Here is a 15,641-nt window from a genome sequence, read left to right on the forward strand (position 1 = left end):
GTTGCTCATGTGTGGGATATCGTTCAAGAAAATTAAGTAAAGAGTTGGGCCTAAGAGGCTGCCCTGGGGGGGGGGAGGCACCCCGACCCGTATGCGTCTAGGTGTTGAGAGAGTTTCTCTCACTCGAACGATAAAGTGCCTATTCATAAGATAGGAGCTGATAATGTTTACGAGTGCATGAGTTACCTAAGGCGTATAAGTTTGTAAATTAGCGCATTAATCCAAACCCTATCGAATGCTTTCGCTATGTCTAGGAAAAGCCCGATGGTTTTCTGATTTTTTTTTCGGCCTCTCTGATTAGATCTGGGACTCTAAGTAGTTGGTGGTTTGTACAGTACTTCCTGCGGAAGCCGAACTGTTCAGCTTGTAGGATGTTGTGATCCGCAAGAAAGTCAAAAAGTTTATTGAGGATGCAGAATTCAGTAATTTTGGAGATAGAGGGAACAAGTAGATAAAATTTGAAATGATTTTGAATGAGTACTTAAATGATTTTACTTAAAACTCAACTTTATATACAACAAACCAATCAGCGAACCATGTTCGCTGATTGGTAAATTGTCGTCTCGTGTCATGAATTCTTATTGGTTTTTTGAAGTGAATTCTTATTGAGTTTTTTACTCTGATGAACAGGCTCTATTGTAGCCTTGAAATAGCTATAAGCTGCATTTTCGTGATATTTTGAGCTAAAGTAGTGATAATGTGACTTTTCCTTTAGTCTGGGTTTGAGGTACAGAAATAGGACGACTTAAAGAAAATTTGCACATACTGTTTGACCACGGATTGTTTCTAATTTGGCAATCGGCCAACTTAAGACAATTCCATCTGAATGAATCTAGCAGGAGAGAACGAAAAATAGCGATGGAATTTTGATGCACGCGTTTCATAATTTCACTGGAACCTTATTTATTTATTGTCTTCTTTGAGGTGAAAATGAGTGGGCACAAAATGAGTTTCTATGGAAACAACAAAAAGAAAATAAAATGTTTTCATTTCGTTTGGAAATTTAAAAGCAAATTCGTGAGCTCAAAATTATGTTGTAAACAAAATAAATCAATTAATTTTTGAATGAGAACATAGATCGAATATAGTTTTGATTTAAAAATTATTGCAGTGAATAAATTGTCCTTTTTTTTAAAAACTGAGTCGAAATAATTAAAAGGCAAACGCGCATATCTGTATCAGAACAGAAAAGTTACTATCCCTGAAAGGTAGTAGACTCGTCCATTTCCACCTGTAAACCGAATATTAGCCTTTTCATATAATCGATGGTCAGACAGTAGTTTCTTTTTCCATTGTTTACAGACTCTTTTTTAAATCTAGCCGTATGGTGTCATACATCGCGTGCTGAACTTCTGTTGCATATTGAAAGATCTTAACTAAATACTATTCTTAAATAAAGATTCATAAAATATCCTTTTATGATAAAAACATGTACAATGTGGAATTTGTTAAACTTACCAATGAGAGGAGCAAATATGGATCTCATGAGGGCTTTCGTCTGCTTCACAATAATCTCCTGCCCACAGTTCATCGACTCCACTAAAATATTTGAGTTTCTCATGGCGTTCTTCATAGGACCACTTAACACTAATATATACGTATAAGCCATCAGAGCTGTTCTACCACGACCTACGAAAAAAATTATCTTCTTTTTAAAAAAAATATTAAATCTTTACTAATAACAAAGCTGAAAGTCTGGATCTCTGTCTGGGATGTCTCGATGTCTAGATGTCTGTGACGCACATAGCGCTTAGACCGTTCGCCTATTTTCATGAAATTTGTCACACAATTAATTTATAGCATGGGGATCTGCACCTCGAAGCAAAAAATCGAAAATTATTCGAAAATTCGATTTTGTTCTTATTCTATTCCAATTTTAAGAACATTTTACCAAGCAAATTATCATAACGTAGACAAGCGCAAATTACCATAACGTGGTGAACGAGAAAATTATCATAACGTGGAACATGGGCGAGCAAATGAACATAGCAAATTGGCGAGAAATTCATCCATTATTTGTAAATATACAAGCTAACCAAATGGCCTCTTAATTTTGTACTACGGGCAAAGCCGTGCGGGTACTGCTAGTAACTAAATAAAACAAGCATTCTATTACGAACCAAATTACTATCCTGCCATGAGCATTGAGTAGGTAAATGACATTATCAGCAGAAATGAGTTTTCGAAGTATTTGAAGAAACGCTTTATGGATTCCATATTAACAATAGGAAAATGTTGTAATTAGATGATTGTTTTATCAGCGGAAACCAAATAAGCAAACTTATACAACAAAGCTAACGTACAATACAAGACAAAACTGCAAAAAAAGGAAAAATGCAAAATTTGCAATAATTGCCCTTTGTTTTACCAAGGCAGCATTCTGGCTGTAATTTAAGACTCCTCGCACTATTTATTTAATATGTCCTTGGAGAGTTTTCAAAACAACCTTTTTACTCAATGTGTTAAAGTCACTCAGTACTTTCCACAAATTGCTTTTAACAAGCAATGTGTTTCTGAACTATAATTTGTTCACGGTAAAGATAGACCGAAAATAAACAAACAGTTTGCCAGAAGGTTGACCCAATGCGCTACATTTGGGGATCTTCTCTGGAATATTAGTACTCGTGTTCGCCGTCTGCTTGACACCAAGTTGGTCTCGTCCAAGCGAGAACATGTGATTGACGTCACGAAATGCACATTTCTTTATTTTCATCTATCTTTCCCGTAAGCGCAGTATAGAATGTATTACTTTGAATAGTAATTTCACGGATTATTAACATTAATCGGATATAACCACCAACAAATTTTAGTGCTCTACTTTCAAAGTTCTGTTACTAGTACGATTAAATTTTTTTTACGACTCACATACCTAACTCTTTCTTTCTTTTCTTCCCTCCAACTTTTTTGTTTATTCTTCTCACTAGTAATTTACTAAAACATACTAACCTCTTTTAATACATATTTTAAATTATTTACTTTGCATTCAATTCAGTGAAACATATATCGTCACCTCAGAGCAACAGTAAGACATCTAATCCCAGAAATAACACTGAGATATCTTACTGTTGCTCCGGAGCGACGATATTACTACCACAAGTGTGAAGGTTGGATTTAAATGTGTTATTGAGAACTTCGGAAAGAAAAGTAAGTTCAGTAATAAAATATTTAACAACAAGAAATCTTTTTTAAAAAATTTAACTTGTGATGTACATTATCACAAGTAAAAAAGCCAATCTTAACATGCATTTATCTTTCATTTATGGTGATAATTCATTTTTAGATAAAAAAAAACTTACACGATTTTCACGTCTACCCACTATTTATGGGCATAAAAATTAAGCTATGCCTCACTCAATCATAGAACCGTTAGATATACGGGGTGGACGCTTTGGTTGCTAGACAGAATGCCAAAGAATTACGTAGTAGTTTGACTCGACGTTCTATCTTGATATTTTTGCGCCTTCTTTTACATTTTCTAAGATTTCTTTTAGTTAAATATTCTGTTCCTCAACTTATTTTTCCTTCCGAAATTCTCACTAACATATTTTTTCTTCTTTATTTTTGTATATTTTTCTTGTAATGGTATATGTTTTCTAACTGCTGCATATTTTTTGACCTTTCGTCGTTTTTTTAAATCTTTTTTATCTCCTATGTCTCATTTTGCTATCAACAAAAACTATCAGAGGTCAGAGTATCACTTAGATCTAATGCTACAAAAATTACAATCAAACAATTAACATTAAAAAGCATTAAAAAAAATTAACAACGAATTTAGAAAGACTGAGACTTTTGAGTCTCTAGAGAAAACTGATTTCAACCGCCGTTCCAACTTTGATGATAGTTCAAAATCACATTACGAATTTCTATTCCATCTGTTTTTTAAACAAACACGATTTTTGTACATAATTATGATTGGACGAATGTTATTCTTCCAACTAAGCACCAGATTCCGAGCTAAATGGAAAAGCGATTTCTAGGCTTTTCGCAGAGTCCTAAAAATTAAACAAGGGGGTCAGTATTTTTAAAAAATCTCGAACTTTGAAATCAAATATCCCCGTTCCTCTTACCGTTACATTAAAATGAAAATGCATTTTAACCGACTTTAAAAAGGAGGGTGGTTATCAGTTCATACAGTATGTATGTTTTTTTTTTTTTTTTTTTTTTTTTTTTTTTTTTTTTTTTTTTTTTGTCCACTCACAGCGTCTTACCTAGTAAACCGATTTTGATGATTCTTTTTTTAATGGATACAGGATGGCTCAACTTAGGTCTCATTACTTTGTTTGACCATATTTGTTCTTTAGAAGAAAAGGTTATGGGCAAAAAACAGTAAATTCCATGCAATTTCCCTATTAAATGATTAAATATAAAAGCCATTGTTACAAAAGTTTGGTGTCATACAATAGTAACATTAATAGCAATTGTAATGATAATTTTGAATGAAGGGGCTTCTATGAAGCAAGCATCAAGTTTCTTTAGTGTCATTGCTGCTTAGCCTTCATAATGCTACCAGGTTAGGTTTCCCTCAACTATATATATATATATATATATATATATATATATATATATATATATATATATATATATAGTAGTATTTTTATCGTTATCATCTATGACAATAACAGATGATCTGGATAAGTAAGGAGATACAGGATTGCATCACAAGTAACTTGTATTTTGTGAAATGTAAATTAGTTAGGGAAAACGTAATATTTTGATGTTTCTAATTAAATTAACAGAGAAGAACAAAGATAAATGTTTAGTGACTATCGCTTAAAGTTTAAGGCGTGTTTATTTATATATTTTTTTAGTATGGAGCATTTTTATAAAAAAAGTAAGGTGAAGTTTTGTGATGTTAACTTTTTACTATTGCTGAAATACATTTACATTAAAAAGAATAAAATAAAAAAATTTGAAAAAAAAAAGAACCGACTTCAAAATTGCTCTAAAAAGTGAAACATAATTTTATTCTTTAAACACAATCGATAATACTTTTATAATTTTTGAAGTTGGCGCAAAAAAGATAGATAAAATCATTCCAGGCCCGGACTGGCCATAGACTTGACCGGGACTTTTCCCGGTGCGCCCTCTCGAAAGGCGCCCTTCTGTTCGTTTCTTATTTTCCAAAACAATGTTTTAGCAAAATGGAAATAAATTATGTGGAACCAAGAAGTGATTTTGCATGAGAATATTTTCACATGCAAAAGCAATGTTCTTCTTATTTATATAAACGTTCCCTTTTATTACCCTCATAAAGGCAATTAATCCCCTCGCCTTTCGTAAACGGTCTGCTTCCAGGGCATCGTTTGTGGCTTATCTTTTGCTCCAAGTTTCAGTTCTGAGGACAAAAGCGGACCCATGGTGTTTCCCCAATAAAAAAGGGATAGAAAGTGACAGCACATATCTATGGTCAAGAATACGAGAATGGTTTGATTTATTGACTGTACTTAAGTTGCTGTAAAAAAGCGTATAGCATGACTCCCTGTTCTGCTAACGATCATAAGTGCAATAGAAGCAAGTAAGAAGACAAACAATGTTAATTTTTGAAATCTGCGCAATAAAAATAGTGTAATGTCGAAATAAGCCGCATAAACACAATATTTTAGTGAATGGATAAACACGATGACAGATGTCGCATTTTTTGTCGCTTCACAAAAAAAAAAAAAAAAAACTATTAGGACAGGACTGTACAGTGATTCCTAGATTTTTTGAGTCAAGGCGCCCTTTTTGGAACTAAGATTTTTGCATGGCGCCCTTCCCAAAATAAAAGTATGACTTGTAACTGACAGTCAAAAATAAATACGAGTCGTGTATCTGCATTGAATAGTCCTTAGTTATCCTGCAGAGGCTCTGTAAAAAATAGAAAAAAGGTTCACAAATAAGCCTAAATTAGTTGAGAAAAAATAGTTAATTTTCGATGTGATCCAAGGAGTACTGCAGGGCTCCCCAGGACACATTTGGGGAATTACTGGACTAAACAATAAAGATGCCGAACAATTTTAAAGATAAAACATTTTTTCGATTTTAAACTAAATTTTGTCAGTTAAAATCATGACAAAAGTTCAAGATCTTTGCCGTTGGCAAGCTTTGTGTTCAAAACATATTCCAGTTTTTTTAACTGGATTTAATTCCTTCACTGTCTTTTTAGCCAGAGGTGTGCACAAAGAAAGGGGGTCATGGCATAGCCTTAGGCATTGAAATTGTTAGGGGTTAACTTAAGATATTTTTTAAATCTCATTTTGGGGGTTCATGTTCTCGGGAGGGGGGGGGCGAGCTGCGTAGCATTTGGAGAAGGTTCGTCATTGCCCTGGCGGTGGGCGGTTGCATAAAATCGTTATATTATTACATTTTATGCTGCCTTTATATCATTTTCGGAATTTTTTTAATCTGTGTTTTCCCTCAGATGAAGCTCGAAACCGCCCCCTCCCCCTCGCTATCCTGCTGACTTGTGAAGGTTATTGTTAATTAACTTACTTTGCATCAATAACACAAAACAATTCATTATGAGCGAAACGAAGTTTGAGTTTCAAGAAGGAATGTATAACGATGTTGTTAATAAGTAAAATGCAAAGCTATTACTAGTGACGTCGCAAAGGGAGGGGGGGGGGGTTGTCCGCCTAGGGTTTGCTGTCTGGGGGGTGATACCCAAAGTGGAATTGCAAGTTTTTTTTAAAGAAATGAAGCTGAAATGCATTTTTAAGACTTCTAATTTGAAAATTTTACAGGGGGTGGGACCGCCCGGACCCCAATATTTCCCACCCCACACCATGAACTCAATACATACTACTATACTCAGAATTAGGTTCATATTGTCAATACTTAGAAATAGTAGTGACCTACTATAACAAAAAAACTGAAAACCCACTATCTTTCCCTGTGTGTGAGATACGTTTTAAGTAATTGCGGGGCAAACAATTTCACAGACCCCCTAACTTTTTTGATCTCTTGATGCACACATGCGTCTAGGGCAAGTTACATAAAAAGTATTCATATTTTTTATTTGCCTTTTGTATATTATCCCACATAAAATTTTGTTTTTCACAAATACAGTTGTTTCTGAAAATTGTAATATTTTCACGTTTACATAGAATTGGAAAACTTTTTTATTTTGTGTTGAGAGGGGGGGTGACACATCACTAATTACCGCTTCGAGTGTCACCCATGCAAGGTACGCCACTAGTATTACAAATATTAATAAGAGTCAAGAAAGACTGTATTAGAAATGTAATGTGTGAAATATCGAAGTAACCTTATTCGTTTTCTATCTGTAGCTATTTTTTCTCATATATCAGGATAGTATAAAGCCTAAAAAAAAGCACTTTTTTTTTCACAGAATAAAAGCTAAAAAAGCATTTTATGAGGATCTTTCGAAGCATTCTTACTGTACAAGAGCTTTTGACTAACTATCTTATGGTAAGCAGAAAAAAAGGGAGCATACATGTAGACCACACACTTGTTTTATGGCTTTAAATGACGCCTTTTAAGATGCTTTTTACGGATAAGGATCTGCGATGCTTGGGGATTCGTAGCAACGGATTTCTACTGGACAAAGGAGGACAACTATCATAAATTTTGTCCAGTTAGATGATAGAGACCGGAGGTCCGATTGCTATTACTTACATCGAATAGTCATTTGGATCAGATTTTAGCATTAGTGCACAAGTAATTTTGAAGCGGCAGCAAAATTGGATACATTAAGTCAAGGATCTTTTCAACAGTAGGTTACTCGCTTCAGTTTTCATTTTCTTTTTATTGCGAAAATATGTTCCTTCGTGTATAATCTTAAATTATAGAATTACGATCTATGATTCCTAATTAACTGTAACATGATCTATGAGTTGCGAAACGACTAATAAATGATATTGCAAAATATTCGACATTACATATAGTTAAGAAAACAACGTACTTAGATAAGTTGAAAGAAAAAATTTAAGTGTCTTGTGTTATCAATTGAAAACTATTATTTTAAAAAGTAAAGAAATTTAAGATCAAACCTGTCCATGAACTATCTTTTTCATTCTCCCTATCCTTAAAATATAATTGGTCCATTTTATGACGGCTCTTTCTGGGTCGCATAAGTTTTCAAAAACAAAATTTTACACTCAAAAAGTTTTCGAAACTTTAAGACAGCAATGCCATGAAAATGACTAGATAAGTTTAAAATGTTCATTTGCTATATATATACTTAAAAAACATAGCACTTAGGACAGCGATAATTTATGAAACGAATTTTTAGAAATTAGATACTGATTTAAGAATGTGGAGGAAAAAATATCATCACAGAAAACAACTCCTGTTTTCTTATACTGCGGAACAAAAAACTTGTAATTTTAATTTTACTTCGAAAAAAAATTAGGAATTCTTAAATGAAAAATGGAGGCAAGAGGAAAATTGGACATGGTTGAGAAATTTATTTGTTCTTCTTTTAAACTGGAATCTTTGAGTTTTCTTGCAAAAGTTTTATTAATTAATTAATCAAATTAATTCATTTATCCCTTATAATGGTCACAAACAATAATAGCAATTTTAAATGTATATCCATACACAAAAAAATGATTTCTCAAATAATTTAATTTCGAGCTTTTCCCAATAGTTTCAGTGTTATCAAAATTATATTATTTATTACGTACTGCAAAGAGGCAATCAGGTGCACTGGATGAGTTAGAGTTCGATTGGTGGTATTTTCTTGTAATTTTCCCCCAAGATATTTGCTATGACATGATCATGTTACTAATAAATAAATAAATAAATATAGGATTTGAAAAAAAAAAAATCAGACTTTAAAAATAGACTTTAAGTATTCTAAATACTTATGTTTTATTTATCAAAAAACATGTATTGCAATCATTACGAAAAAAAAACATGATATTTTAACTCATTTTCATGGTAGCAGTTACTTTATAGCATACATAAGCCGATTTCATTACAAATGCATAATTCGTATCAAATTTGACGTTTGAGATGCAAAAAAAAAAACAATAGTATAGCTTGTAGCTACTGTAAGAACAGAACAAATGCGTATACATAACTCAAATAATCTTTTGATTTTGGGGACTGAAATTAATTAATCACTAGTGTCGTGTTTCATGTTATATCCACACTAAATTCTTCATCTTAATTACTCTTTATTAATTTTCATTTTTGATAGATTATAATATTTCTTGATTTACCCAATTTGTAAAATCAAGTTTACCCTTCATGACTGAATGCCTTTTTTGTATTGCTATTCATCCAAAAACACACTTTTTTTGTAAGTACATTTACAGAAACTAGTAATGGCCCGATATTCATTACCACTCGCTCCTACTCTCAAAATAATTGCATAACTAAAATGCTTTAAAAGAGTACCATGCAAAGATGCAAAGATTTTTAATAATCCAAAGAAAAAATTTGTACAGATGAAATGATATTTTTAATTTATTCTTTTTGAGTTTTGAACTTTAGCACAATAAATAAAGTGGAAAAAAATATTTTAAAAGTCTTTGAAAACAGACAACAGTTTGAAACGTCATCTACATCTCTTTTTAATTTTAAATTGCAGAAGCAGTTTGTCGAAAATGACAAACTAGCATATGCAGGGACAAAAAAAAAAAAAAAAAAACTGGGCATGAATATCGATCGCACGGAGAACACCTCGTCAGCTTAAGGAATCGACAAATTCATGTAACAAAATGACAACATCATGTTTTAAAATAACAGCAGATACCAGTGAAAAAAATTCAATCGACAAACAAAAAAAAAAAAGCAGTATCGCTGCAAGAGATGTCACTTAATGCTTTTAAACTAGTGAATGATGCATTTCAGAAGAAAGACGAACAAGCAATGAATTTTCGGAAGTGTCTGCTAAAAAACATTTAGCAAAACTTCTCATTCTTCGAAACTAGAAATTATTCCCGCCAACCGCCCCCCGACGTTATTCAAATTTTTAGGGGGGATTTTTGTGGTCTTTTCTCCCTTTTTTTGGGGGGGGGGGTGGTTGCTCTTTATAGGGGGTAATCATTAATATTTAAGGAGATGTGCCAACACTCTTTGGGGGGAGGGGGGAGGTATCTCCTACTATTTTTGAACTTGCAAAAAATATGACTTCTTGTTTGGACATTTTCTGCAACAAAAAAAAAAGGGCTTCATTTGCTTTACATTGATTTTTTATCCTTTTAAAAAGTCTGCACTAACTCTTAATTTCTTAGATATTATGGAGGCTCAGTCGGCGCCCTTTAACTCAGCTTTCCCGCGCCCTGTCGGCCACCCAGTCCGGCCCTGAATCATTCACAACTATAAATTTAACCAGGGCCAGTTTCTTTATTACCACATTGTGCATTGATAACAGCATATTTGAGTAATGATATGGTTCCATAAAGCATTTTCATTTTTATTGTAACCGTAAAAGGAACGGGGATAATAAAAGTTTCGTTCCTAACTTTGAATGATTTTCTGAAAAAAAATATGAACGAAACATGATTACAATGGATTTTAACTTTTTGTTTTTGCGCCGACTTCAAAAATTATATTTAAAAGTATTATCAATGGTGTTTAAAGAATAAAATTATTTTTCACTTTTTAGATCAATTTTGAAGTCGTTCTTCTTTTTTTTTTTTTTTTTTCAATTTTTTTTTTATTTGAAGGTAATTTTATGCTTTTTAATTTATTAACTAACAATTCTACTCGCCAGTTAACAATTTTTGAGACATGAATCGCTAACTGAAAAAATTAAAAAAAAAAAAAAACGCATTTAAATCCAAGATGGTTCGTGAGTACATCCAGCCATGTTTGATAGGCAACATTGAAAAAGTATCTTCTTAAAACCTGTCCACGGAGAGATGACGCGTGAACTGGAAGCGAAAACGGACCAATTCATTTTGTTACAGGTAGAATCAGCGAGAGCACGCACTATGAGCAAATAAACGATGTGATTAATTATAGTTCTTACTGGAGAAAAGCTCTGGAACGGAAAGCATCGTTATGCATCGCACTTCTTCACTGAATGCAAGCCCAATGCTCAAAAAAGCTCCAAAAATAATGCAAAATATGGTAGTCTTCCAAGGGTCACAGTTCAACTGGTGGATGAAGAAGAAGAAGGCCGAGACTGTCAGAAGTATTCCGCTGAAGAATCCAAAGAAACTTTTCAAAGCGAAATTTTCAAATGTACCTTCCAAGCAAGGACGCCTATGATTTGAAAAAAGAAACAAAAATATATCTTGTTTCACCACTTATGTTAAAAACAAATAGGTTTTTTTTTAATCAGTTTTTGCTATTCTACTGATAGCAATCGCACCAGAACTTGTATGGATTTTATTCAGCATTTATAGATGTGTAGGGTAGAAGCACAATTTCATCTTGGAAAATTAATAATATCGTCAAAAACTATAGCATCTGGCACATGACAGAAGAAACATTTTAATTGATGCATGAAAGTACTTTTTTAAAAAATGGACAACTTTTTCGGTTCTGCGTCCGGCTTTTTTTTTTTTTCTTTTCTTTTCTTTTCTTTTTCTTTCTTTTCTTTTTTTTGGGGGGGGAGGGGAGCGCGGTTGAAATGAAAGCATTTCAGAAGCCCAGTAAACGAACATCCTTCCGTAACTAGTGAATAAACACGTCATCTTCTAGTATTTTTCTTTTTGAAAATTGTATTATAGAAGAAAGTTACTATTGTCAGTTCACCCGAGGAAAACTTCTTAAACCTTGCTTTAAAAAAGAAATACGAGAGGTTTATTCGTTGTGTTCTACCATACTAACTAGTGGAAATGTATTAATATTGTTACTCAATACTTTTTTATGCACCTGACGCATGACACACTAATAAAATTATCAGATGCCGGAGAAGTATATTGTCTGTGCTTTTCCATAAAAAAATATCATAGCATGGAAAATGAGTGAGCTAGTTAGAAAAAAAAAACATAAGTAACTTAAACAACTGGGGTAGACCGACCAGTGAATGAATGTCTCGTATTTTTTTAAGAAAAATCAGGTTTTAAAACATTTTTCTTGGATGAATTGGCAGTAGCAAATCTCTTCTACCCATTTCCAGAAAGAAAACGATTAGAAAATGCTGTCCACTGGTTTTCGGTGCTCAGTCACTGGGTCGGGGCACTTTTTTCATTTCAACCCCCCAAAAAGTATAGATGCAGAACCATAAAAATTCTCACATTTTCTTAAATTTATTTATTTTATTTTTTTAACTACATAGGGGAAAAGGGGGCACATGTGAACATGGTGTGTTTTACTAAGATCACTTCAAGCAAAAAAACTTGGAAAAATTCTCAATTAAGGACAGTACCAATTGTACCTCTTGGACAAACATTTACAGCCATGAAATCTTTTATGTTTCTGTGGTGGCAACTTCTTTGTTTTAGCAGGTGAGGAAAAATTTTTATCACTGTCTTCTTCACGTGATAACATTTCTAAAACTAACTACTAATCTAAATCTACGTATTACGAACCATTGTATGAACATTCAAGTAAATTAATGACAATGGTTAAATTTTTTTATTAAATTAAATAAATCTATTAATTAGCTCTAAAGTAGACGATGGGGCACTTGTGAACACAACATCTAGGGGCACAATTGAACAGTTCCCATAGTCGCTCCCCGTAATATTATTATTAGTATAGGATATTGTAAATGTCTAAAAATGTGTAAATATTTATAATTGTTATCTCTACATAGTATAAAATGAAGTCTCCAGAAAACCTCTGTGTGTTTGAACCATTCACTGTAAAAAAAATTCGGAAACGTTTCTGAGTATATCGTGCAGCTGCGGTTCATGAAATTTTCAAAAACGTTTCTGAGTATTTCGGAATTCTCTTTCTGTAATGTCCGGAAACGTGTCTGAGTATTTCGGAATCCTCTTTCTGTTATGTCCAGAAACGTGTCTGAGTATTTCGGAATCCTCTTTCTATAATTTCCAGAAATGTTTCTGAGTATTTTGGAATCCTCTTTCTGTAATTTTCAGAAACGTTTCTGAGTATTTCGGAATCCTCCTTCCGTAATTTCCAGAAATGTTTCTGAGTATTCTGTGCAGCTGTGGTTCATGAAAGTTTCGAAAACGTTTCCGAGTATTTCGGAATTCTCCAAACAATTTTCAAAAACGTTTCTGAGAATTTCAAAATCCTTTTTCCGTTTTTTTTTTTCTAAAAAATAATTTTTTACTATAGTATTGCATGCCATATCAGTTTCAATTCTTTCATATCTAAGAGCAATGAAACAAGCAATTTTAGAATCATTCGTGGATTTTTTTTTCTGAATTTCTAATGACAAATAGCATTGTTAACAGCATAACATATGCACAGTTATAAATTTTTGAAAATTTATGAAATAATATAGTAGTTTCATTCATAATCACAAAATCGTCGGGGGAGGGAAGGGGAGTACTTTCTCAAAAGTGGGATTGTTTGTTAAACAATATTAAACTTCAGTTTTTCTCTCAATATTTTCAAGACAAAATTATCAACATATTGTATTTTTAATGCAGAACTTAAAAACATATCTTGTATCAAACTTGATAACTTTTATTTTCGGATAAAATTTGACAGAACTTACCTACACTTTGCGTTCCGAAATGCGTTCACGTCAAGTCAATTTCTTTGACGAACAAAGTGTACCGAAAAGTACCAACAGAGAAATTGATGAATTTAAATATGACACCAAAGTCCCCCTGCTGGAACCATTCGGGTTTATTCTTCTGTTCTTGCCCTTTTCCAGTTTATCACAAATATAGATACTTAATCAAAATAGGTTACTGATTTTATTTTTAGAGTGTGCGCAAAATGCATTATATATTTTATTTATTAAAACATTGAACTCTAGTACATGATTATTCCATTTCATATATACGAGAGTCCCCCCCCCCCACACCATAAGAGTGATGGTGCACCCATAAAATGATATAAAGCGCCCCCCCCCTTAAAAAAAGCAACCCCTTGAAAATGTCAATGGCACAGTCTGCGTGGTGAACGCCCCTCGTCTTCTCCCCATATGTGCATTGCATATTAATAACATAGTATTTAAAAAATGATCACTTTTAAAACGATGACATGAAATAATATTACTTTTTATTTCGGCATGTAAATGCAGCTGTTCCATTTTTGCCTCTGACTCATTCCTCCTGACTGTCCTACGTTAAACTAGTATATCCACGAAGGAAATGTTATTTTCGGAACAACTAATGTCAAGGAATTTTTTTATTGTTAACCACATTTAACAAAATGAATAAGCAGATGAATTAATTGCATAACTATGTTCTTACTAATAGATAACATGGTCATTTTCTAATGGTATAAATATTTTTAAATGAATGAATAAATTATAATAAAAAAAGATAAATTATACCGGCACATTTTTTGTGAAGCATATTACAATACTAGAAAATATTTGCATTACCATATTTCTAATGAATTAAACAATTGATTTTTTTTTTCTTTTTGAACCAAAATGTATGTACATCCAAGTATTTCGAAATAACTTTTCTGTGATTGCTTCTCAAATATAAATCTTACTTCTTTTGCGTAATTAATCAGTTTCAGTTGGTTACAACAAATAGTACACCGCGCACATAGGTATATGTAGGATAACTTTAAATTAATTCGATAAACCCAAAAACAGTTACAATTGGAGCCTCATCAAATGCAAATCAACAAAAATATAAATGTATATAACAAAATGTTTTAAAATATTCATTAATACTTACAAGTGAACATGAGCGGAAGAAAATCTAAGTACCTCCATTACAACTGAATAAGTAATCCAAAGGGTTTCGTTTCATTAAGTATAAACACGGGTGTTGAAACTATTCACGCTTGAACACACAATATATATCTAATTATGGTCGCATTGGAAATTGTAAAGAAGCAAATGATTATTAACTAACTTAATAGCTGCGTACATCGTCTAAAAAATCAAGGGCAGTCCAAAATGCAAAGGCGTAAAATTAGTTTCGACACATTTTACTACTCTCTAGACATGAAATAACAAGCAATCCAATGCTACACAGTTGCTGACTGCAGCAACCATAGATAAGAAAAAAAGAAGTTCTCGTTATTTCCGACTCATTGGCGCCTGTGTTGGAAGGATGAAATAGGTTTCGAAGCGTTGCGTCATCACTTCCGCTTCTAGATATCTTGAAATAACAAAAAGCTTTCTGAATATTGAGGAGTTCGCTATTGGATGAAGGATTCCTACTATTTCGGAAACGTTTCCGATATATCCAGAAACGTTTCCGAAATTTGTTACAGTGTTGAGAAGGAATAGATGGAGAGAGTGCAACCCTACTATCCCGATACGGCAACAGTACCATGTGACCTGGGGAGCAATTTCGAGTTGACCGTAACCGCTGAAGAAGTTTTCATTAGCTGAAGCCATGCATGATAACAACCTTTAACTGTAGAAGGGAAAAATTAGATTTATAGTAATAGTGCAGTATTCTAGCATTGTAAACTGTGAGGAAAAAGCCACACAAGGAGATCCAGTAACTTTTCCCTAGCATGTACGAATGTTTTTTACTTCTAAATAAAGAAAAAATAACATTTATATGCATTCAACGGGTACATATTCCACAATTGCCTATAATTTTTAAATTTTTGTACTTATTTTACCTATAAAAGCTATAAAACATTGTATATCTTGAGTGCAAATAACATTTTAGTTCCAT

At 32.8% G+C, this 15,641-nt stretch overlaps 1 protein-coding gene across 1 annotated transcript in view; it reads right to left on the minus strand.

Annotated features, from left to right (window-relative positions):
• Positions 1-15,641, minus strand: part of LOC129223027 (DC-STAMP domain-containing protein 2-like) — a 119,690-nt gene that overhangs the window by 74,430 nt on the left and 29,619 nt on the right. The window contains exons 2-3 of the mRNA XM_054857591.1: positions 10,925-11,160; positions 1,459-1,629 (exon numbers count right to left, since the gene is read on the minus strand). Of these exons, the coding sequence (XP_054713566.1) occupies positions 1,459-1,629; positions 10,925-11,160 (407 nt within the window). The remainder of the gene's footprint in view (positions 1-1,458; positions 1,630-10,924; positions 11,161-15,641) is intronic.

The sequence above is a fragment of the Uloborus diversus genome, chromosome 5, assembly GCF_026930045.1.
Source record: "Uloborus diversus isolate 005 chromosome 5, Udiv.v.3.1, whole genome shotgun sequence".
In the NCBI taxonomy this organism is placed as follows: Eukaryota; Metazoa; Arthropoda; class Arachnida; order Araneae; family Uloboridae; genus Uloborus; species Uloborus diversus.